Source organism: Blennius ocellaris (genome assembly GCF_963422515.1).
Source record: "Blennius ocellaris genome assembly, chromosome: 13".
NCBI classification, from domain to species: Eukaryota; Metazoa; Chordata; class Actinopteri; order Blenniiformes; family Blenniidae; genus Blennius; species Blennius ocellaris.
The window spans coordinates 6,921,337-6,945,681 of record NC_137662.1 but is presented as its reverse complement, the minus strand read 5'-3'; the positions used below and the strand labels follow the sequence as shown (position 1 = coordinate 6,945,681).

General features: G+C 40.1%; 1 protein-coding gene across 1 annotated transcript in view; it reads left to right on the top strand.

Moving 5' to 3' along the window:
• The window catches only part of kndc1 (kinase non-catalytic C-lobe domain containing 1), a 57,810-nt gene that overhangs the window by 14,722 nt on the left and 18,743 nt on the right, over positions 1-24,345 (top strand). The window contains exons 4-21 of the mRNA XM_080507517.1: positions 2,582-2,728; positions 4,561-4,678; positions 4,773-4,909; positions 5,938-6,531; positions 8,371-8,485; positions 8,680-8,751; positions 8,831-8,892; positions 9,332-9,490; positions 10,735-10,812; positions 10,987-11,068; positions 11,346-11,538; positions 13,510-14,225; positions 15,023-15,161; positions 17,518-17,777; positions 19,728-20,071; positions 21,549-21,642; positions 22,857-22,957; positions 23,049-23,233. Of these exons, the coding sequence (XP_080363643.1) occupies positions 2,582-2,728; positions 4,561-4,678; positions 4,773-4,909; positions 5,938-6,531; positions 8,371-8,485; positions 8,680-8,751; positions 8,831-8,892; positions 9,332-9,490; positions 10,735-10,812; positions 10,987-11,068; positions 11,346-11,538; positions 13,510-14,225; positions 15,023-15,161; positions 17,518-17,777; positions 19,728-20,071; positions 21,549-21,642; positions 22,857-22,957; positions 23,049-23,233 (3,596 nt within the window). The remainder of the gene's footprint in view (positions 1-2,581; positions 2,729-4,560; positions 4,679-4,772; positions 4,910-5,937; positions 6,532-8,370; positions 8,486-8,679; positions 8,752-8,830; positions 8,893-9,331; positions 9,491-10,734; positions 10,813-10,986; positions 11,069-11,345; positions 11,539-13,509; positions 14,226-15,022; positions 15,162-17,517; positions 17,778-19,727; positions 20,072-21,548; positions 21,643-22,856; positions 22,958-23,048; positions 23,234-24,345) is intronic.

Genomic DNA, 24,345 nt, shown 5'->3' with positions numbered 1-24,345 from the left:
TGTCCACTTACATACCCACATAGTGTTTATCTGTTGCCAGTTTATGTTGTAGTCATGAGCTTGTCAGATTGTCTGGGACTGGCTGTTGCATATGCATAGGCTTTATGGAGAAATACAAATCCATATGAAAGAAAACATGCAATTTTTTGCTGTATGAGTGTATAAAATAAATGCTGACAGGCAAAAACTCAATCAGTGAAAAAAAAAAAGTCTTCGCTATGTTTTTTAGCAAGTTACACTGTGTACTTATTTGCTTTACTGCCACAGTTTTTGGTTTCACCAGACAAGGACAAGTACTGTGTGTACGTCTTGCAGGGAAAATAGTTTTGAGAACTGAATAAGTTTATAATCCCTCCTGAAAATGTGTGTACCAAAAAGGTAACAACTGGTACAGTTCTCAAATATAGTTTATGTGAGCCGCATCACCTACACGTAGGCTGTAGGTGTTGGGGAAGATCATCATATCAACATATTAGACCCCTGTCATCTTATTAAGATGGCTCTTTAGGTAGTTATAGATATAGTTGCATTAAAATATGTCTCTTACTTGCCTGTTGCCATAGTGACAATCTTAAACATGTTATCTACATCTTATTTTCATCTATTTGTTGTATGTTTGGATTATGGTGTCAAATATACCTGCGAAACATTACACTGTTTCTGAAACTAGCACTTTCCACAAGACCAGACCAGTAAACTCCTAGATAAAGGTCAGAGGCGTCACATTTGTTTTAGTTCAGGGGCCACAAGCAGCCCAAATTTGTCTCGAGTGGGCCGGACTGGCCAAAATACAGCATAATGACCTTAGAATTTAAATGTTAAAATAGGGCAGTCAAATGATTAAATTTTTTAATCATATTAATCATGGATTGGAAAACGGCTTAATATCGATTAATCACATTTAAATGTAATTACATTTTAATCAACAGTATGTTAATCGTGTTTCATTTTGCAAGAGCAAACAGATCGATGGCAAGTCTACTTGGACAAACTGCCTGAAACGTGTTGCCAGGGACGTTTAAGGGGTTTTGAGTCATTCTGCACTGCAGATGGATTAAATGTGTTAAAATTTTCAATCAGATTGATCATAATCATGGATTAATCATCTTTATTGTGTCAATTTCGACAACCCTACTTTAAAGTTTTTCTTTGTTGTGGCACAGAGTATACCGCACATGTTGAAAATGTCTGTATTTTGGCATAACCAAACAATGACTGCCATTTCAACACAAAACTAATTTTAATAAAACATTTTGGTGCAAAATACAGTGTGACGCCCAAAAATCCCTTCCTCTCGCTGTTGCATTATACATGTTTTTACACCCTGACGGCACGGCTTTGAGACTAGTTTGATAGCAACGATGTGGCTTGCTTTAATCGCAGCATCTCCAATATTTCAGCTTGGGTTTCCATGTGAAAATTGTAAAAAAAAAAATGTAATCTATGTTTTCTTTTACATTTTTCATGTTGCTCCATGCGACGAACCAGATTGGAGCCTGGGCCTTATGGTTGACACACTTGGTGTCAGTTGAAGTTTTACTTCAAATACCACCTCCAACTTCCATCCATCCATATTTTTTTGTCCACAGGGTTGCGTTTGCAGGATGGAAAAGAAGTCCAGCATCTTTACTGCTGTCATAATTACTATGTCTAGTGTTGGCCATAGTAATTATGACAGCTCCTGTTTTTCTCGAGTGACGTCTTTGAAGTACTTTCACAGTTCACACGGTCAGTAGACAGTGAGATCATTGCCAGAACGAGCCATGGCTGCAGCTCAGGATAGCATGCCAGGTGATTCTCAAACTGCTTTGAGTCCTGTGCAAACTTGGTGTCGTCGTTCCTCTGAGGAAAGCTTTTAAGAACTGCCTACTTTTTAATGGGTTTTAACAAATGCTGAAATGCATTATTTATGCTGTTGTTTAGTATTTTGAGTGGAGAGTTTTAGCAGTTTTGTTTATATTTATATACTCTGTGGATGTGGGTCTGCTGTGCTTTGGGGACAGTTTAAGTGCCTTTTACGTGACTGGGCTCAGAAAGATCGAGCCTTCACTGTGGAAAACTGAAAATCAAACCCACATGCTGTGATGGTACGCTGCCACTGTCACTCCAAATACATGTGCACTTTTACAACAGAGTTGTGTAGCTGAATTTGAAACTAAACACCCTTCCTGATGTTGCTGTCTGTGTATATATCCTGCTGTTCTGTTTCACTCCTCTTGTGTTTTTGTCATGGAGAAATGGCCTTTAGTGGAGTGTTTACTCTTCTATTTCGGTGATCCAAGCTGGGAGCTGCCACTGCACATGTGATTACCACATAAGTATGGGTCCAGTGGTCAGAAGTGATGGTTATGAATGAGATCCAAGCTCTCAAGCACCTGGTTTAACTTTTCTCCCACCTCAGAGCTGACCATAATGTCCACTGTGAGTGGAGCAAAGAAAAACAGTATCTGTGTCATAACTATGCACAACATACAGCATTTACTTGGCCAACCACTGAGGGAATCCTGCATTTTTGTTTTTTTCCCTGAAGCTGCACTCTTCATCACGGTTGCTTTCTTTCTGTCTCCATCCCGTGCTGCAGGGCCACGTTTACTCTCTGGGCTCCACACTTTCTGCTGCGCTGAACTTTGTCATCGAGCCAGAGCTGGAGGCAAACCTTGAGGAGGAAATCCAGAGGCTGCTGGAGCAGATGCAGGAGGAGAACCCTGAGGATAGGCCGCTCCTGCAGGTACACACACACACACACACACACACACACACACACACACACACACACACACACACACACACACACACACACACACACACACTGCTGACTCATCAATGCTGGTGCAGTGATTTATAGAGGGTCACCCCGAAGACAGGTGTGGAATACCAGGTCATCCCTCAAAAGTAATTTTATTCACTACATTAAACATGTATTCACAAAAATTAACCAGAGTTGGCTAATTAACAGAATAATGACTTGTTTGAAGATCGACAACATAGATGTTAACACATATTTAGACAAACACATGGTGTGGGCAGAAAGATCATTTTAGAATCATTATGACTCAGAGGAGATGGATGGTGATTGGCCAACAGCCACAGCATGACTTCATTACTGATAAGCTCCTTAAACAATAAGCAATAAAATACGTCCTAATATTCCACTGCATCATCATTACTGTACAGTAATGAGTGGAATCCCAGATACTTAAGGAGAAGTAATTGTGTTTACAGTAATTATGGATACGGCCATGACTGATACCTATTTTCTTCTCTATTGGATGAATTAATTGGCAGAGCTTTTAGTGAAGTCACCCGATGCTCTTGAGCAGCCTCAAGTGGAATAGTCACGTTACTGCAAATCAAAGAGGACAAAGTATTCTGTTAATTCATGTACAGTCAAAAGTCTCTTGTCACAATTGTTGCAACAACATAAAGCACAATCAAATCTCCGAGCCACACAAGCAATGTGTTCAGTTCCATCTTGTTTTAACTGGATGCTTAGTTTCTTCTGAAAAGGCTTTCAAAAGTGGAAAAAAATGGGCCTGGTTATGCATGACCTTAAGCTTCGTTCGCTCACATCATTTACATCTGGAAATCAAATACATTTTGGGAAGATTTCATTGCAAATGGCTGTCTCTTCATATGAAAGTACAGTACAACTGTAAACCCATTCAGGATACGAAACAATAGATTCGTCATCAGAAGATTGTTTTACCAGGGCTTTTGTGGATAACTTTGTTGATCATGTTGTTTTGAAATCACAGGTTAGTGGTTCGATTCTAATATTGGATAAATACTTTCCAAAGCCTTAAACTTCTACTTGGTAGATTATTTCTTGGCTGTAACAATGCCTCTTGGTCATAAATGTTTTACAGTTGGAAAACATGTTAATTTAATTTTCAACATATATCTGATTTACTTGTAAAATATAAAACATCCGGAGCCCTGAAATCCTCAGGAAGAACTTCATTAAGTGTTGAGAGTCAGAAGAAAAATGAGGTGAAGCAGCTTTTAGTTCTTACACTCCTTAACTTTGGCGCAACAAAAAACACTTGAGGACTGCTGACACCGCTCTAAGTCAGTACTTAAAACACTATTATTTCCCCTGGCTTATCATTTTACAATATATTTTACTTATTTTATTAACTCTATCTTAATAAAGCCTTTACTTTATTTTGTGTCATTTTTATACCTTTCTTAATTGCTTTGTTTGTCCTTGTAAAGGACTGTGAATTTCCTTTTGTCTGAATGCTGCGAGATGAATAAAATTGCTTCGCTTCACCTTAAATGGTCCCACGGTTGATTGGAAGGTAAAATTGAGAAATGAGCAATTAAACACTAGTCTTTATGTATGCGAAGAGCTCAGCAAACATACACAGTGCAGAGTCTTGCATAACGATGTTTAATGACATCTGACAGAGTAAATTCACACATTTCAAGTTGTAATTCAGTGCTACAGAAAGGCTCCTCTTTTGTTGACAAATTTGTTTGCACAAAAAAGGTGGAACTTGTGTCATATATTTCTTGTCTGGATATGTATACCAACCTGTAGGTTCACTGCTTCAACAGGACATCCTGTCTAAGGCTGAAGCACGGCTGTCTTGCTCCTCCTCTGCAGCTGTGTGCCGGAAACTGTCCTCGGTTGGCCGGCGAGTGCTCTCCATCGAATCGGTTTCAAATTTTCAAGGTTATCAAGTTTATCGCGCCCCGTTTCAACAGACCACTGTTGCACTCCGCTGTCCTTTCTCCTGCCATTAATTGCTGTCTTTGTGCATCCGCAGATGGACAGGAAGGCTCCTGGGAGGCGAGGTGGCAGCATGCCAAACCCAGATGTCTTCTTAAAAGGCTGAGCTCCGATGATAACGCCAAAGACCTGCCTGATGGCTCTGTCAAAACAAACGGTCTGTCAAGGCAGCAGGTACAGGACCGACTCATTCAAACACTCCTAACAAGCACATATTACAGACAGAAAGTTTCCCCTCATAGGGTCAACAATGATTTTAAGACTCATCGATAACTGTAAACTACGGCAAAATAATAGTCAGAAAATACTCAAATTAGAAGCTTTTACAGGCTGTACGTGTAAGTAAGAACAGAAATTACAGGTAAACTTTACATTAAAGCAATTAGTCATATCAGTGTAATAGACACCTGCTTTATCCCTGTACAAGCACACTAAACATACATCAGAAATCCTGAAGCGTTAATTCATATTCTTTGAAATTAGGTATTGTTGGTATTGTTGGTACTATTGATCATAAATGTGATTTGCAGTGTTTGGCCAGGTTTGCATTGGAAAAGAAGCAAATCTGCTCAGCGTTTAGCAGAGGCTTTTGTGACTGATCTTGTTCCTTGATGACCCCCCCCCCACCCCCAAGAACTTTATGTATGCATTTCTTAACTAAGTCCACCAACACGTGCAATTCGATGCTATCACATTTGGTTTTGTACCATCCTACCACTCTACTTGAAAATTCCTGTTCGCTCTTGATGCCACTTCAGTATTCTTCATTGCTGCTCACCTGTAAAATGCAGGCGACCTGACAGCAAAATCAGTTTGAGTTTGTTCTATACAGGATCTCAATAAATCAAGCTCTTTTTAATAACAACTTGCATTACTACAAATGCTTCTTCTGCATTCTCATAATAAAGACCGTCTCGTTTTAGACCAGACCAAACAATACCTAATGATGCTCCATTGCTGGAAGAAATGCAGTCGTTACTTCATCTAAAATCTTACCACATACCTCATTGACATTGGCGAGAGATCTAAACTATATCTATAGTGGGAATAAGGGGATAATTTGTGCTTTCTTGTACTACTTGAAATACCTTTCTTTCCACTTCAGCTGGCTCAGTTATCGAAACTGTTTTTCCGAAGAGGTAATTAAGATAATTTCTGCTTTGAGAACATCTGAAACAAATGATAATGTGCTCGCTCTGCAGCTGTGCGGGGGCTGGGACTCCTCCCTTTGGGCTGAGGACATGGAGAGTTGTGAAGGGGATCGCATGATCTTGACCGATGAGATGGACTGCCGCTCCCACAACAGCTCCCCGGTGCGAAGGAGAGCTCTGCAGAGGTTGAACAGGGTGAGGGGGGCCCTGAATCGTTCCTGCTCTGTCCCGGACTCCAACAACCCCCCCAGTCTTTCCCCTCCTCGTCCTCATGGAGATATCAGTGTACCCGTTTCAGACCTCACTGAAATTGGCACCGATGAACATTCGAGCTGCTGCAAGACCACGTGGAGTAACAAACTTCAGCGACTCAACCGGGGAAAGTCGTGTGAGTCTTACCCCCTCTCCACCAGAGAGGATTGTGGGAAAGTGTTACAGAGAAATGAGGATACAGCAGAGACTTTATGCATTGAAGAGAGTGAGACCCAAGAGTGTGTGGAAAGTCAGCCTGAAGACCACAACAAGGTCTCACTGGAGCTGGAATTGGACCAGGGGGACCAGGACTCATTGAATCACATCCTCTACACTCCTAATAACCACATGACCAAAAGCATGCTGTGCCTGAACGAAGAATCTCAGGATGAGGTTAGAAAAACTGCAGAATACTACCTTACCTTTACCCCTGCATGATTATCTTAATGTATAAACTCGTAAAAGACTAAACGTCCTCACCTGTTCAGAAAACAGGAATAATCGGGAAGCATGGATCGCCTATAAATCCGCCATATAATGTAGGAATAAGAACTGTGGAGCTGCGTAATAGTGTGAAAGTCTTATCTCAAGGGGTGCTTCTCTTTCAGAGCCTTTAAATGTATTCAGCACTCTTCAGTAGGAAATTATGTTTGCTCAGTTGGATTCTGAGGAGGCCATTCAACTGCTATGGGAAATGAAACTACATCAACTTGCAGAAAGGTTGGAGTTCCCCATTTGAAACAATAGGCTTTAATTTCATAAATACACAGAAAGTCAAGCATTCAGTCAACTCTGGAACAATGAGGCATGCAACCTTCAGCCAATCAATCACATGGCCTACAGCCAATGATTACACCATTGATTGGGTCAGTCAGATGGTTTTCAATTGATAAATAATGCAACTTGCACAATGTTTGTTGAGCCAATATTAGTTTGTCACGATGTGTGTGGCCTCCCAGTTATGTCACAATATAAATTTGTTGTAGTTGTAATGCAACTTTTTTAAAAAGGCTCCCGAAGAGGACAATGCTTGGGCCCCGTTGCTATGTAGATGACGGAAGCGCTGCTGCTGTGCTTGTGCACCCCAGCCATAATAAATAGTTGTTGTGCACAAGTAGATTGACAGTCACGGCGATGGCAACCTTCTCTTGGGACTTGGTTGGTTTATAGTTGAGATTCACCTTAATAACAATCCAGTTTAAGCAATCCAGCTTAAGCCCTATTAGGAAGTATGAAGAATGTGACTGCAAGACACATGCAGAACACATATTTCAAAATATTAAAATGTGATCAATTATGTTTCCATGCACTATACATTCACATTCTGATAAAAATGATTGCAATTTCAATTTGGACTATAAGTGTGATTAATCTCAATTTCACAGAAATTGTGCAATTAACTAATAAAAAAAACTTAACATTAACAACATTATAGATATAGCGTTGGAATTTGTTACAAGCAAATAATCAGCTTTTATGCTCTTTCTCATGACAGGATAAGATTAAAAGCAAAAGACTGCTAACACTTTGAGTGAACAGGAACATATTTTATAATCTCATAAAAGAAATGTTATGATGTACCCTTCAGTAAAGTATCCCATTAAAGAGATGGCATTGTGGATATATTTGAACAGTTGTTCTTTGTTTTATGCCTTGGGGTCTAAATGAAACAAAATTTGCTTTTGCTTGAATTCTCCAAAATGCCCTACAATGTTGTTTAACACACTCAGTGTTGTGAAGAAATGGCTCAGAAACAGAAATGAATGGTTATGTAATGAATTCTTTTAAAAGGATTTCAGGAAATCCATAAAAGCTCAGTTATAAAACATCCAGTCATTGATTAATCATGGCTGGAGAGATGATTTTTGTGGAGTTTTTACTCTTTTAAGCTTCACATTTTGTCCCCCTACATATGCACTGTTTATGCAGTGAAGCATAAAGAAAACATAGAGTTTGGCATTGTTAGGGTTCTTTGTTGTTATTGTTTTTTTAAAGGCTTTAAAGTCAGGGATTACAAGGGTCTAAGCCAACTTCCTGGAAGGAATATGATGTGAAAGTGTTCAGTGCGAATATATTCAGGCCCAAAGTGGCAAACAAGTCGAAAATTACACTTGGATTACAAAATAATATGTGTCATTATTTCATTTGGTTTCTGAATACTAGGTTTATATTTCAATCTTGAAACTACTGGGAGTGATCAAATGGTTTCTAAACTTCTTGTTTCCTGTTCAGTGGATCTCGCTCAGAGAGTTGCTGACACGCTGTGAGCGGAGGCTGACAGTCAACGAGTTGTGGGCCCTGTGCTTCGCCTGCCTCTCCTCACTGCAGACCTACATTGACTTTCCAGGTGATTTCCCACGTTTCATTCAGCAAATAAGAAAGTCCAGTGTCCACAAGCTTCTGCAGCTTTCTGTTTATTCAAACTCCAGTTCTCAAAGGAGTGAATGACTCATAAAAGGAAACAAAAATGGATTGAAAACATACTGCTGCTGCTTTGTTTATAGGTTTTATTTCTGTGTTCCTTTTTTTCTTTTTCATCAGCTTATTTATGCCTGGACACAGTGTACGTGGGCTGTGAAGGAGAGGTGCTTTTCTTGAAACCAAAAAACATTGGTAGGTGCATTTTTTTTCTCTTCTGCTGTTTTGCTTTAGTCATTTGAAATCCTCATTGCCTTCTTTATGGCTTTTGTAGGAACCTTGGATGATTTTTATCTCGCGCCCGAATATCAAGAACATGGAATTGTTACAGAGAAGGTTTGTCTGTGCCGCTTCCATTCACCTTTATTATCACCTGAAGGCTCATTTATGCTTTGTGTTATATAATTATATGGATAGCCACAAAGCTAGACTCCATTTATACAACAACTTTTCAAGTTAAAACGCATCAATTTTGCAGGGGATTTTTTTTTTTTTAATAATCTTCTTAGTTTTTTTAAATGCATGTTTACGTGGCAACGTTTTGAAAACGATGTGCATTTACACAGCAACAGCAATGAGGCTGGTTAAAAGTATCAGTATCAGATTGGATCGGAAAGAAAATCTGTGACATCACACGTCGCTTGTTCCTCTAACAAATGACAGTACTTTTCTTCTTGGTATCTCTTTAAAGTGGTACGTAGAGCATAAATGAGCCTTTGTCTTGTGTTTTTGCTGCAGGATCTACTCCCATCTGTTCCATTCTGTCTTCATCCAGGTCTGCGTCTATGGAGTTGCTGCTATTCTCTGGGCCACAGCCAAGTTCAGTTTATCGCCCAATCAAAAGCTGGCGATGCCTCGCAAGCTGAAGAGACTGCTGCTGGAGATGGCTAAAAGAACACCCATAGAGAGGCCTTCCATTGTTATGGCCCAGAGAGTATGATTATAGGGTTATTTTGTTTTTTACATGTAGGAAAAACAAAGACAGTTACTTGAATCTTAACAGTTTCAGGGATTTTGAACAACGTTTATATGAGTGTCATCCAAATAATCTTCAGCTTTCTGCCTGACACTGACAGACAAGAAAACTCGTGCTTCACCGCTGACTGCCTGTCACAGGCGCTGCTATTTTCTACCACATTTATCTAAGTTTCACCGTCACGGTGGTTTCGACATCACCCTTCTGAGTCTAGTTTTCTGCTTTATTTACGCCATTGAAACGATTTGAAATACAAAAGCAAACAGTTTGACAGTTATTAATGTTTTTGTGGTTTTATTTCTAAATGGAAATGATGATGTTTTTTTTGTTTTTTTTCCAGGAAAACCAAATGAATAATATCTCAAACTAAAAGTTCCAGTTGTTTCTCTCGAGTGATGGAACAACTGATGAAAATTATAATGCATTTACCTTTCTATTATGTTCTATCAGCTTTTCAGGCATAATTTCGTACATGTTGTAGCTGCATCTGAATCTACCGATTAAGTTATTGCCATCCAATAAGTAAACCATCACAAGAGTGTTGCAGCAGTGTGGGAGAGGTAAAAAAATGCAGGACAGTTTAATCTTCAGCACCAGGATTACACACTCCGCCTATACTGTTTTCTTAGTTAAGGTGCTATAATTTTTAATGTATGGTTGACCTTATTTTAATGCACAAGAACTATTCTGAGATTATCTTTGTCAGCCACTCCAGATATCTATATTTTTTATTAGTAGTTCTTGATATATTTATTCTTTTTAACCATAGAGAGCAATTTTATTCTACAATACAGCTTTTCGATTTATTTGTTCTCCAGTCTTTTATGTCCAGTGCACTTTGGATGAAAAGCTTTATATATATTAAGCCTCTCTTTGATTTTACATATCAATGCGCAGACATCACTACGTAAGAGAAGAGCTCCCTTCAAAATAGGCATATTCTTTTAAAGAGATACCCTTGTAATTTAGATATAAAGAATCCAATTTGTGAAACCCTTTTGTCATCCTGTCAACAAAGAACTCTTTCACAATGATTATTATTCTGTTATTTCCTGAAATGAGAGTTTTCCTTTCTTTTTTTTTAAAGCATTGTGTTTTATTGCTAATCAAACACTTCAGTTATTTCAAGACAATAATGACCTGAGAGTCTCAGTGGATGGAGTGTCTCTGATATTACACTTGTGTTGATGTGTGTTTTGCAGAGCTGTCGTGACTACTTGTTGCATCAGGGGACGAGCGCTGAGGCCGTCTGGAGCAGCCTCCTCAGCAGGGTTCACCCGGTAAACCTTCTGTTTTTCCATCCCAGATGCATTTATCTTATTTATATCAAATCCAGTTTGCTTCTACATCTTCTACTTCGTGCCTGTTCTGGTCCGTCCCATTCCATTCCGTCCCGTCTCATTGAGAAACATGATTTTTCGCTATTGTCCTGAACCAGTTGTACATTCTTTTAGCCAACCCAGAACTCCCGAGAGCCACCAGAACTGAGTCCAACTCGTCAGTACTCCTGTGAAGAATCTGCAGAAAACAACAGTGGTAGGACAACTTTACTTAAGTATGGATGACCCTCATGCAATATATTTCCATTTGAAATGCACAATTGTCAGTAATAATGTGGACACTTTCATAAAGATTTGTTGTAAAAGTGTAAGTCAGTTTACATGTAAATGATGGATTTAACTGTCACGTATGTTTGCTGTTAACATGGATTGCTCCACAGTGACTCTATACATGTTTTCTGTCTTTCAACCATGTTCATTGCATGAGACAATATCTCTGATATTGTATCTGGCATTGTCGTGACTGTGTGTAGGCTTTGTGCCCATGGCCACTGAGAGCCGGCTGGCTCCTGTGCCTGGCCCTGTTCCCCACAGCTATCCGGTTAGTAAGGAACTCCATTTCCCAGAAGCCTTCACTTCCAGTGCCACTCACTTCACCCCCATCATCCTGACAAATGAGGGGGAGTTTGAGGAGGAGGGATCCCGTCTTGGAGCAGACAATGAAAGGTTCGTCGACAGGGTTTTAAAATAAGTGGAGTCAAATGTTATAGAAATTTCAAAGCATTTAAGGAATTGACACAGGAGGTCACATTTCTTTGCTTTAGTGCTCAGGAGTGTCAAACATAAGGTCCGTGGGCCAAATTGGGCTCACAAGAGGCTCTAATCTGGCCCACCTAACCATCAAGAAAATGGTAAAAAAAAAAAAAAAAAAGAAGAAGAATTCAAAGATAATGCTTTTTGAAAACAAATTTAGAGTAGCGGACACAATAATGAGACTCGAGCTGAGATGGGTGATGCAGCCATGAAACTTGCTCCCCCATTGCGATCAATATTGCTTCAATGCCATGATGCTGTCAGTTTGTAAAAACATTCATAATGCAACAACTGTAGAAGGCTTTTGTACATTTCACTTTATTCATTAGAATTATGTTGAGATTGTAGTAATATTCCATAATAACTGTTTGTTTTCCCCCCAGAAACGGTGACATTTGCATCACATATACTCTGAACTACGACAAACACAAACTTTAAAGTTTAAATTTTAAGGTTATTACAATACTATTTTACCAGTTCAGCCCATTCAGGATGAAATTGGGGTGTACGGTAGGTTACCGCTGAACTAAAATCAGTTTGGCATCCCTGGCTGAGTAAAGTTCATACTCTGCAAATAGAAGAAAACAGTTTTTGTTAAATGTTTTAGGTGCTGGCCACACAAGCATGCCAGTTAACCTAAATGAGCTGTTTTTGGCCAATCATTCACATGAGACGGTGTTTTAGAAGCACGAAAATAGTTGTTTTTTTTAACGCGGGTTCCAGATTGGGGAAATTCTAAAACCCCGGCTTGTGCCATCCAACACCCTGGGGTGTGGACGGCAAAGGCAATCATCTGTGGGGGAAAAGGATGACGTAATCGCCCCCCTCTCCCCCCACCGTGGTCCACAATGTAAGCAAATAACAGCAGGAGGAGCACGACCATATACCTATTTACCTCACACAAGAGCTTTGAGAGAGTTATTCATGCTTTCACTACATCCAGACTGGACGACTGCAACTCCCTCAACATTGGTCTCGACCAGTTGTCTCTCCGTGGCCTCCAGCTGCTACAAAAAGCTGCTGCCCGACTTTTAACAGGGACTAAGAAACGAGAACACATCACCCCAGTTTCAGCCTCACTCCACTGGCTTCCTGTCTCTTTTAGACTCATTTTTAAGACTTTATTATTGGTTTTTAAAGTGTTGAATAGGTTGGCACCGTCTTATTCATCCAATATTTTACATGTTCACACTCCTGTTTTATCACTGAGGTCAGCAAATCAGATGGTCCTTGTTGTACTAAGATCCAGACTACAAACGAGAGGTGACTGAGCCTTTTCCATGGCTGCTCCCCATCTGAGGAATCATTTGCCCCTCAACATCAAAACCACTCGATCTCTTGAGTCCTTCAAGAGTCGACTCAAGACTCACATGTACTTGCTGAATTTTAACTGTAATTAAGTACTGCGATACTGTGGCATTGTTTTTATCCTGTTTTTAAGTCACTGTTTACTGTGATTTGAGTAACGGCGCCTCTAAAATCCTGGCATATGTGTACTGCATGCCCTGAAGCCCGGTGTTGGACACAGGTTCATAGTGAGATGTGGACAGAATTTTTTTGTGAGAACCTCGGGGAGAAAAAAGATAGTTTTGGCTCATATGAATGTGGCCTTAGTGACTGAAAGTCAGTGCAAATGTAAGGTCATGGTTCATAAACATTAATAAGTGTATCAGATTGCATCTTTGGTAAATAATTGGTCCAGTGTAGGTTTTGATAGCCAAATATTAGGAAAACCCACACCTAATGTAGTTTAGCACATTCCTGAATCGTGTTGCTCATATACAGTATATTATTACCTGGGCATGCAGTACTGTGTGCTGCAGCTTAGTAGAGACATACACCAATGAGACGATTGCCCCAATTTACATTTTTTTGCTTTGACAGGTCGTTGGACGGATTTTACAAAACAAATGAGAAGAACATCAAAGATGGTTTTGATGTCCCTACGCCCTCAAAGTATCCATGTCCTTCCCATGCTAAGCAGAGTTTGCATACACAGCTGACTACGAGCCAGGCCGTCAAAGATTCATCTTCTACATCTTCCTACAACAGCATGCCAGCGGACTCCCTTTCCACGCTCCCCGATATTTCTCATCTTGAAGTTAGTCTTCCTCTGCCGTTATCCACCAACCTCAACGGCTGTGGAGTTTTCAACAATTACCTCTTTCGGCAAGATCCCACAACAGGACATCTTTCTTTAGTGCCAGTGCAGGTCAGGGCTCCAGAGTCTCTCCTTGGGTTGGATATTAATCTCTCACTCGTCCCACCGCAGTTGCAGGAGCTGATGGCAACTAATGAGAGCGCTGAAGAGCCATTTATTGACTGTCAAAATGCGCCAGCAAGGCCTGCGCCATTCCAATATGACCTCTCAACATCTTTTTATGGAGGAAACTCAATCATCTCTGGCAACACCAACGAGCACGCTGTTCCCAAAGCTTACAATGAAGATACAAGCTGGAGAAGAGAAGATGAGAGGCGGTCCTTTCCAGAGCCCACCTCTCCCAAAGTCCACCCCACCCTGCAGGAGGTGATCAACCTACTCAAGGGAGAGTTTTCACTCCATGGCTTTTTGGACAATGGACATCAGGATATTGCCATGGGTATGTATCTTTACATCATATTTTATTGTCCTATGTCACACTCATGTGGACAGATTAAAAAAAAAAGTATTAATTATGAATTACTTCCCCTTTAATTGTAGGTAGACAGGCAATTTTAAAGCATGACTTAATTTGAAAATGTAGATTTTTTTATTAAAAAAAAGTATTAACTCTGCTTGAAAATATACTTGAAAGTAATGTGATGTGTTTATATATCTGTCAGCACAAACCTAAATATGACATGAGTACTATGCTCTTTGCAAGTCAAGTTAATTATATTGAGCATAAATGAATTAATGAGGTACTTTTAGTGACACACACACACACACACACACACACACACACACACACACACACACACACACACACCAATACCAATGGAGGCTGTTGCCATGCAAGGCACTGAATCCATCCTTTGGGTGCAGTTTGTCTTGCTCAATGATACTTCAACAGGGGGAGATGAGGATATTTTAATTTCCCTCTGTAAAGTAAATCCTATCCTATCCCATCCTATCCTTGGAATCAAACCTGCAGCCTTCTGATCAAGAGTTGACCACCTGATCCACAGTTGCCCCAACTTTTTCTCAGCAAAACCCGATTTACTCCCCTGAAAAAAACTGAACAGCATCACTTTTCGCCTTGCACCTTGTTCCCAATACTCTGTTCAAAATGTAACCCACTCAAATAAACAAAAGCTGTATATGTGAGACCGATTACTCATTTCAAAGTGGTTGGTAACGTAGTCATGAGCTTGTCCGACAGCCTCATTTCAAAATCAACTGGTTCTCTCTTCCGAGGGGAGTACATCTTTTCTTTGAAGGACCTCCAGTACCAGACGTTTGCCAGCGTTGTGAAAGAGCGCTTCAGTGACCTGTACTGGGAAGACGACTTGCTGGGAATATTGCATTGGCTGGTAAACTACAGCCCATCTAAACTGTGAGTATTTCTTTTTTGTTTTTTATTTTTCATTCTTTATATAATCAAAGTCCGAAAACCCAGAAAAAAATTTTTTCTTGTGAAATCTGGATTATTCAAAGTAAAAAAAAACAGTCAGTGTAGCTGGTGGCAGAACATTGGTTTCACGGTTCTGTCGGCTTCTGCTGACTGAGGAAAGACAGCAGCTTGTGTTCAGTGTGCCAACAGATATGCATCCTCATGAAGTCAGATATAAATCACCAACCATTTTTCTATCAGGATGAACATGCTGGAAGATTGCAAAGCTAATAAGTTGGTGATTTGCTGCATTCATTATTGCACTTAGAGTAATGAATCTGTGTTGCTTAATATTAAAACTTGTTTATGTCCTTTCAAGACCACAAAACAAGTAAATGCGGAATTAATTATTGGATAATCGTATGCAACTTAATTGCATTTATGGACAGTGACGCAAAACCGTGCTCTTAAGTTATTTTGGAGCACTTTACACAGTGGAAGTACTCGAGGTCAAAGCAATTCTTTTACAGAGAAAACGAACACATGAACGATTCCCAAGGGAGCAGCAGCTGAGAGGAAAGCGACATTTGTTCATCTAACCATTAATAATGTGGACTGATAGTTTTAAATCATTCTGTGGACTGAAGATAGCGATGCGCTGTACCACATGTTGTAACACACACACTCGTGCAAACAGATGCATGCCGGCTGTACGTTTGACAACGAGAGTGTGATGGGCCACAAACTTATAACGAATCAGAAGCTGTCACATGATTTCAAAAGCCACAGTTCATATGCTAAAGCAAAAACATGATAAGAAATGTAGCAGCACAAATATAGCTAAATCTTATATGCAGTATTTGTAATATATTAATATTTATTATTCTTTTCTTTCCCTATCTAGGGTTTTGTTTTTGTTTGTTTTTTCACATTTGCTTCAAAATACAGTAATTCTTGTTTTGCATTTTTGATAGTTGTGGAGTATTTTTTTATTGGATTTTCAATTTTTTTTCTTATATACAATATAGTAGAATTTAACATGTACTTGATTGCACAGCACCCAAAACATTTTACATTGAGCACTTCAGAGTTCAGTGTCTCGCTCAAGCTTGATGATGGGGGATTGAACCTGCAACCTGCAATGACCTGCTCTACCAAGTGAGCCATATCCCTCTTTGTGTTAGATACTTCATCAAGATGACACTTGGGGTCATTTCTGATGTCACTGATGCTTAATTTCAGAACATCTGCTGGCAGTGCAGTAGAGTAACACAACCGACTGGCTGACTTACAACTCCCATTATCTCTTGCTGTACTACAACATCTGGCACGTTGCACAATTTCAGCTTTAACATCGGAATAATCAGATCCGCCTTTCACATTGTATAATTATTTTTTTATTTTTTTTGCTCTCAGTGCTTAAGTTTTTAATCCTCTTTGTCATTACAATTAATCACATTAGCATAATCTGACTAGCTAAAGCGTGTCTGTGTAAAACAGTGAGGATCTGATCTGACCGCTTGTATCCGGATAATTTTAATGTATTCTTACGCGTGATCTGAAGAACGAGCGACCTAGATCTCACTGAGCGTGACCTTTCTTCCCCTGCGTGCTTAAATATGCATGTGCACGCCCTTTACCCGGCATTCAAATGAGCATTCGTACAATATGCACTTCATACGTGAAAACTTCAGCTAGCGGCTTAAACAGTCCCTATGGAAACGGCTTTGAAGTGTGTGCGTGCAGAGGAGAATGTCTGCCAACACTGGAGACACATGTACAGGCCCTCCTGCATTGTTCCTGATATGCTGACAATTAGCCCGCGGGGACCGGAGGGTGTTGAGAATGGAGAAGGAGGGAGGGCTGGCAAAGGGATGCTTTTCCAATTCTGTGAATGAACACATGCACACATTTATATGAAAGCTGTGGATGAGTGGAGGGACCAGCCCGCGAGTTCTCTCAGACATCTTTTCATGCAGGCGTTGCCACGCTCTCCCGCCCTCGGCGAGTTATTAAAAGGAGCCTTTAATCTGCTGTGGAAGGGAGATATCACAGCTTTGCCCAGTGATCGACAAACCTCTCCAGAAAGGAGATTTATTCCCTGCACTGGCACTGTCCACTCTACATCTGAAAAGGAGTGCATGATGCGAGTGAGCTGGTGTATGTGTGGAAACCTGTGCTTTACAAAAAAAAAAAAGTTGTGGATTTCATTGGATCATTACTTGACATTTTAGTTTATTCCATTACCATGTGCAAGTTCTCGGATTTGCTTAAATGCATTATCAGTGACAATTTACCTTTTGGAAAACGCTAATTGTTCCCACCTTTAAACACGCTGGGTGTCCTCTGTCTCCTGCAGTGGCTCTAATGAGCAGCCTCCATCAAAGGCTGTGCAAAGGGCAGCCCATTCCCCGCCCTCCACAGCCGCTGTCTGCAGAGGGACGAGGGAAGTTTGCGTGCAAAGCCGCCTCGATCTGAATGGAAACGTTCACACGTCCAGTCCCGTCACTGTGGATCCCTGGGAAAGGACCAGAGTCACGTCCCGCTGTGGAGTTCCAGAAACTACGGCAGAAGATGAGGAGTTAAGATCGCAGCAAATTCAGCTGGGCAGCACTCAAGGTAGGAGGCTGACTTGCATGGACACTTCTGGCTGTTAATGTCATAAGGAAATAGCTGTGAAGGGTTGGGTTTTGGAGACACTGTAGATACAGAAACTGAGCAAAACAACACAGTGGAAGATGGAGAGAGCCACTAATACGCAGTTTGAGTAATTTGACTCTAATATCACTTTTATTTGTATCCTAGCATAAATAAAAGTACAAAAAAAAAAATTGTTTTTCTTTTTTTTCAGGGTTTTCTGGTGCATGTTGATTATCTGAAATAAAGCACAAAAACAGCTAAACAACAATAAAGATGATGCTATCTGCAAAAACTGAGGTAGACTTTCTGAAGTATCAGAGCTGCAATTTAGATATGCTTTATAATATTTTGAGCTTTTGTTGCTTTTTTAACATTGTTTTCCTCTTTTTTTTTAATGGCCTCTTTTGCCTCTTTAGCCATTGCATTGCAGTTTGGCTCTTTTAGCTTCTTTATATTTTTAGCTGATAGCTAGAACAAAACTGTTTTATCTTATTTAGCTATTTTAACCCTAGATATTAGACCATCTTTGAAAATCGGAAACCCAAGCTGAGATATTAGTGATTCTGCCATTGAAGATAACAAACCAACTTAATGCTGTCAGGGTGAGTTTGTAAAAACAGGCATCATGCAGCAGCTACAGTGAAAATTTACTGCACACTTCACTACATGCTGTACTTTATAGTTTCATTAAAAAATGACTTTATCATTCATAATCATTTTCATTGGTAATTGTTTGGTTTTGTGAAATTGTATGCATTTTCATCTGTGACATAACAAAGAAAAATCTTTGAATTTGAAGGTTGTTATGGCAGTATTTTACCAGTTCAGCCCACTCGAGATGAAATTGGACTGTATGTGGCCCCTGAACTAAAATGTGTTTGACACAGCTGGTCTAAACTTTCGCTTGTTCAGCTTCCTGTAGAATTTTAAATGCAGTTATTCAACTTGGTTTTCAATGGAGAATTAGCTTTCGTCACTATGAAGGGTTGGGAAGGAAATTATAATTCCCTGGTGGTAAAAACAAGTCATAAGAAGATCTGAGATCATCTCACATTATTTCTGCCAATCTGAACATATTGTACATTGGACCGAGAAATGTACAGTATCTCCACTCTGAAATATGAAATGAAAATAGTCAAGCCAAATACAGATTTTGGCTTGAGTGTCGTACTTCACAAATACACAACTTTGCAGTACGATCAATGCAATATTTGTTCTTGAGCAAACTACCTGGATGGAGGTGAATTTGGACCATTTGCATTCTGTCCTGTTTACAACCTGTTTTATTGTTTTCATAAAAGTCTTGTCATTTGGCTGCTGGCAGAAGTCACAAGGGCCGCCACTGGTGTGTTGGACGCTGTTCTTAAGTTTGCAGCACTTTCATAAGAGTCCAGTGCACGCTAGCCAAACTCTGAAAGAGTTTTTCTTCTTTTCTGAAACTCTTTCCAAGTCAGTAACACACACACACACACACACACACACACACACACACACACACACACACACACACACACACACACACACACAACACACAAACACGCAGACCACAAACTCCCATAAGCATTTGTTGCTGCATTAACATGTTTTAGACAGATAGTAGAACTTGATTTTTAAGCTGCTCGGGTAAACAGTGTATGCATTGTGCAGCCGTGTGCAGGGTTAGCAACAAATCCCCCACCCCGGCATCACCCTCGAGTGTCTCTCGATGTGTTTTCTTCACAAATCCAGTTTGTCCTTTGCTCTTCATGTGATTCAATCCTCCTTTCATAGTCTTCTGTAACACCTCCCACCCTGACCGTTTTCCTCTCTCTGCCGTTATTCAGTTCACTTCCTCTCTCTTAGTTGTTTCTAGCTCATACAACAGTGCCAATTCTCTCTCTGTTTCTCTCCCTCTCTCTCTCTCTCTGCTATTTGTCTTTGCCATCGGAGGGGTGAGCGGCGACAGTTCGGACTTGGGGGTCATGGAGGGAGGAGATCATTCAGCGGGGGGCAGCGATGAAAGCCCCTCTGAAGCAGAGTTTCTGCCGGAGAGGGAGGAAGGTCTGGCCGATCAGACCAGCCCGGACTGCTCAGAGGACATGGAGGACAGTGACTCTCTGGCGTCGGAGCGCCTCCTCTCCCCGGGATCCCGGGCGGAGGGCGCGGGCCTCAGCTTGGGCCCTGCCTGGGATCTGGCCCTGTACGGAGAGGACTGTTTCAGTGCAGAGGTGGTCCAGTATGCAGTGAATCTGGGGCAGCACGCAGGATCGCAATGTCTGGAAGCGAAAACACAAGTAGGTTAAACTTGCGAAGGCCACAGGCAATGAGTCATCTCTGACCTTAAGCGCATGTGTTTGAAGAGCTTTATTTATTCATCAGGCTGCATACAAGTTGTCATTTATTGAGAGGTTTGTGTAATTTTATGCCGTGCTGATCTGCCCGCACTGTAATCTTTGAAGAAAGACAGTTCGCCATCATAATTATGCATTTTTGTTTCTACTGCAACTATAATTCCCGATAATATAGGATGCTGTGTGAAACATTTTAAAGGGAATAAAGACAGCATTCATGTTAAAAGAGAGAAATTGGATTGACTTCAGAAAAAACTGTCAGTCACACATTTCAGACAAACTGGAACAAATTCATCTGTTCTTTTTTTACTCTTTGAAAATGAGGGACCCCCAAAAAGAGGAGGAAGACACACACAGTGCACTGATTATATCAGTGATGTTACCATAAATCTAATTAGGAGAACATAAGATACAGCGATTATATGTATAAATATAGGGCATTTTTACAATCTCTAAACACTGCCCAACCCACACACACTGTACACAACTGAAATCAGAGACTCCTGAGATCATGAGAATAATTGGATTATATTATTCAGAAGTCGAAGAATGATGCTCCTTTTTTTTAAGTTTAAATATAAATTTGAAAGAACTTCAGCAAACAGAAGACGTTCTTCTTATGCATGTCGAATTTCCTCCCACAATCTAAAGACCATCCTGTTCTAATAATTGTCCAGATTACCTGTAAATAGATGGCGGTTTTACTGTTTTGTAACTATCACACAACTTCTCCAGCTTCTGCCATCTTTGTCTAAACTTTTTAAAATATGTCTTTTACAAGACCAATATGCTTTTTGTTGTCTTTGTACTTTTACATTCAATATAAATAATTTGCTCATTATGAAAATGTGTCTTGTTAGATATTACATGATGTTTCCTTTTTTCTTAAATTGAGAATGTACCCACCTGTGTTCATTCCTTGTTGCTATTTGATGTCGTTTCACTCAACTCTTCACCTGCTGGTATTTTCTAATTAAGTGGAGGAATAATTTTCCTTTTTGTAATGAAGTGGGACACGGTGGGGCTTTGGGGTAAATAAGAAGAGAGCGTGTTGGGGGCTTTAAGATAATTGGCATATTATTCTCTCCAAACTGGATCTGAATATGAATGTGTTGAACTTGGCCTTCGGCTGGAGGAAGCTATTATCATTTCCAAAAGAATAATAATGATCCGTCTTTGTGTTTGCACACTTTGATGGCACTACTGCCTCTTCAGAGGAGCTAATAACACACCTTAAGAGTGTGCCGCTGCAACTTCTCCCTCTTTTCACTTCAAAAGAGCTGCTGCGTCCTGTTACTGCTGTGAAAGGAGGAGAAGAAACGCTGCCCCCCCCCCATACTCACTAGAAACCTTTCACTAAAAGCCATGTCGTGCAATTTTAGTCCCTTTTGTTTGATTCTGCGTGGTTTCCTTTGAACAGGAACTGCTGCAGCAGCTGATGATTGAAACTAGGAATCTAAAGAAAACAAGAAATTTCTACCAGAAGCTGATTCAACAGGAGAGGAAAAACAAAGGTGAGGCACCTGTTCAAAGCACTGCAAGAATATAAAAGTGATGTTTGGTCTGTTGTATGATCTCTAACAGTGGTTGTCAGAGTGTGGGGGGGTGGAGGCCTGAAAGAGCTTTAGGGTCGGGTGCAGAAGCAGAACAATCACAAAAATGTTATCCTTTGGTTAAATTTCAGCACTTGTTTCACATTGGTATTGATTTCCAACTGGGGGTCACAAATAACTCCGTATTTTAAGAGGTGCATTTTTTTTGTGTTTAAGAAATAAATGAATCAGCATTTAGTTCACCTATGTCACAAATCTACTAAATTTAAGTGTACATTACAAGTTTTTCATTTAAAAGTGTCTGCAATATAGACGGTGGTAAACTTGCAAAGGAAGCAGCAGGAGAAGAAATGGTGGCGCATCAGGCTGAAGAAAGATGACTGTCAAAAAGACAGAAAAAAAATGAGTGCACAAAGAGAATTGCATTACAGAATTTGAGCTCCACTCCACTTAAAACCCAGAGATGGATTGTAAATCCAAAGAGTTTATCCTCAAAGAAAATTAACTCATTATTACTGAATGTAAAATAGAAACTAGGGATGCAGTGTATGAAAAATGTAGCCGATACTGGTAAGCAATATTCATATTGCTGGTATGGCCAATAACCAATATTTACTGATGTCGATATATCTTAAGTAAAAAAAAAAAAGAAATGCATATCTCTTAATCATCTTTTATAAATACTGAAAAATCAACATAAGCATTGACTGAACAGTCTTTCTGTTTATTCATTCTCTAACATGTAACAACACGTGTCTAAACAAATGTCATATAGAAAGTGTGCAAACACGTGTGGGCGCCAATCCGATATTCCTATCGGTTAATTTTTTTTCATCTTCCACCAATACCAATTTTCTTTTTTTTTTTAAATGACATTGGCCGATTCCAATATGACTGCTGATATTTTAGCCATCCCTGATAGAAACTATTTCACATATAGTGTGTTTATGAGGTTCCTTCAACCTATTTTGGGTACTTGTACAGGGTGTGGTGGGGGGATTTCCTGGGTTTACAATGGTAAAATATTATGTCCCTCAAGCAAAGGTTGGTAATCACTGGGATAAAAGATGTCGTGATGAACCTACTTGGCATGACTTGCTGGCCTGGGTGGGGGCACATCCCCCTTCACCTTGCCAACTCCTGATCTTAAAGCATTGCACATGTGTTACCTGAAGGTGGTGAGAGCAACAAGCTGATGCTGTCGAAACTGAAGTTGCAGCTTGAAGAACTCAGAACCAAGGTTGCCTTCCTGGGCTGTGTAAAGAGATACTTGGAGGTACTGACAGATATTGTTTTTTTTATTGTTTATTTTGTTTCTCATATCAAACCTCTCCCAGTCCTGACAGACAGTTTTTCCTTCCCTGCAGATTCTGAGTGTGGACCAGTGGGGTCTAGATGTTTCGTTGCTGCCCTCTTTGACGGTCTGTGGACCCGACTCGTTGGATCTTCAATCCGGTGAAGACTCCGCAGTGTTAAGCTTTGGCACGAGCAAGGGAAAGACCACTCTACAGACAGGCTCTCCTTTGGGTCTCGTGGCTTACCTTTACGCCAGGTAATTATTGATGATGATTGATCCCATACTGTATGAGCGAGCTTGAGTGCGAGAGCAGTTTTTTTACCTGTTTGGCATCGGCAGAGAAGATGTGGCAAATCTTTCATGGGTGCAACGCACATACTCAGGTCTGCTATTGGTCCCACAATTGCATGTTGCCAACATGGTTAAAGGGAAATATTCAGCCTCTCAACTGGACTAATATTTATTGTCAAGACATGGCATCATTACACTGAATCAATAATCTACCAAACACAAATGTCTTTAACTTTCTGTGCACAGTGCACGTTATTGTTTCACAACAGGAGGACTTTCTTCACGCTGACATTGCAACAGTAATTTCCACAACTTGTATTATGTGCTTCCCTGTAAGGGGCTATTTACAAGTAAATAAAGAAAGAGCAACTACTGTGCCTTATATATAAATGCACATTAGACAAATGTATAGAATCCTGCTGCTGTTTCATGCCACAGGCGTGTCATAAAGTCAGACTATAGTGTGTCGCATTCAGTTTAAAAGACACAAATGCAGCTTTATATCAATGGATGTGTCTTTTACTGAACAGAAAACATGCATAACTGGCCAAAGACTTTCTTTTCGTGAAAAGCACAACTGCTTTATGTGACCTTAGGTTTGTTTCATATCCAGTTACAAGGTAGTCAGTATGGCAAAACACATTAGGTATTTAAAGAGTGTGGGCAGTGGATCAGGGTTTAGCTTAGTGGAAAGCAAACACCGTTAACCTGGACTTGTTTGCTCTGTATCAGGTGTCGAGGCGAATTTCGTCTTTCCTGCTGTGAATCACTCAAAACACTGGTTATCTCTAATTTGAAAGAAAAAAAAAAACATTACAGTTAAGCAAACAGTTTAGGACAAACACATGCAAATGTAAACAAACGACTTTCGAAAGGACCCAACATGCAGACTCAGGATAAAAACAAAAGTAAGGCCCCGTTTCAAGTCACAAGGCATTGTGTTTACATTTTCGTTTCAAGAAAGATAGGCGTTTACACAGCAATGCAAAAGAGAAATGGACACTTTCCAAAAGTGTCCTGTTAATGTTTATTTTGACATGTGCTTATCTGTGACACTGTATGGAAAGTCCTTTGAG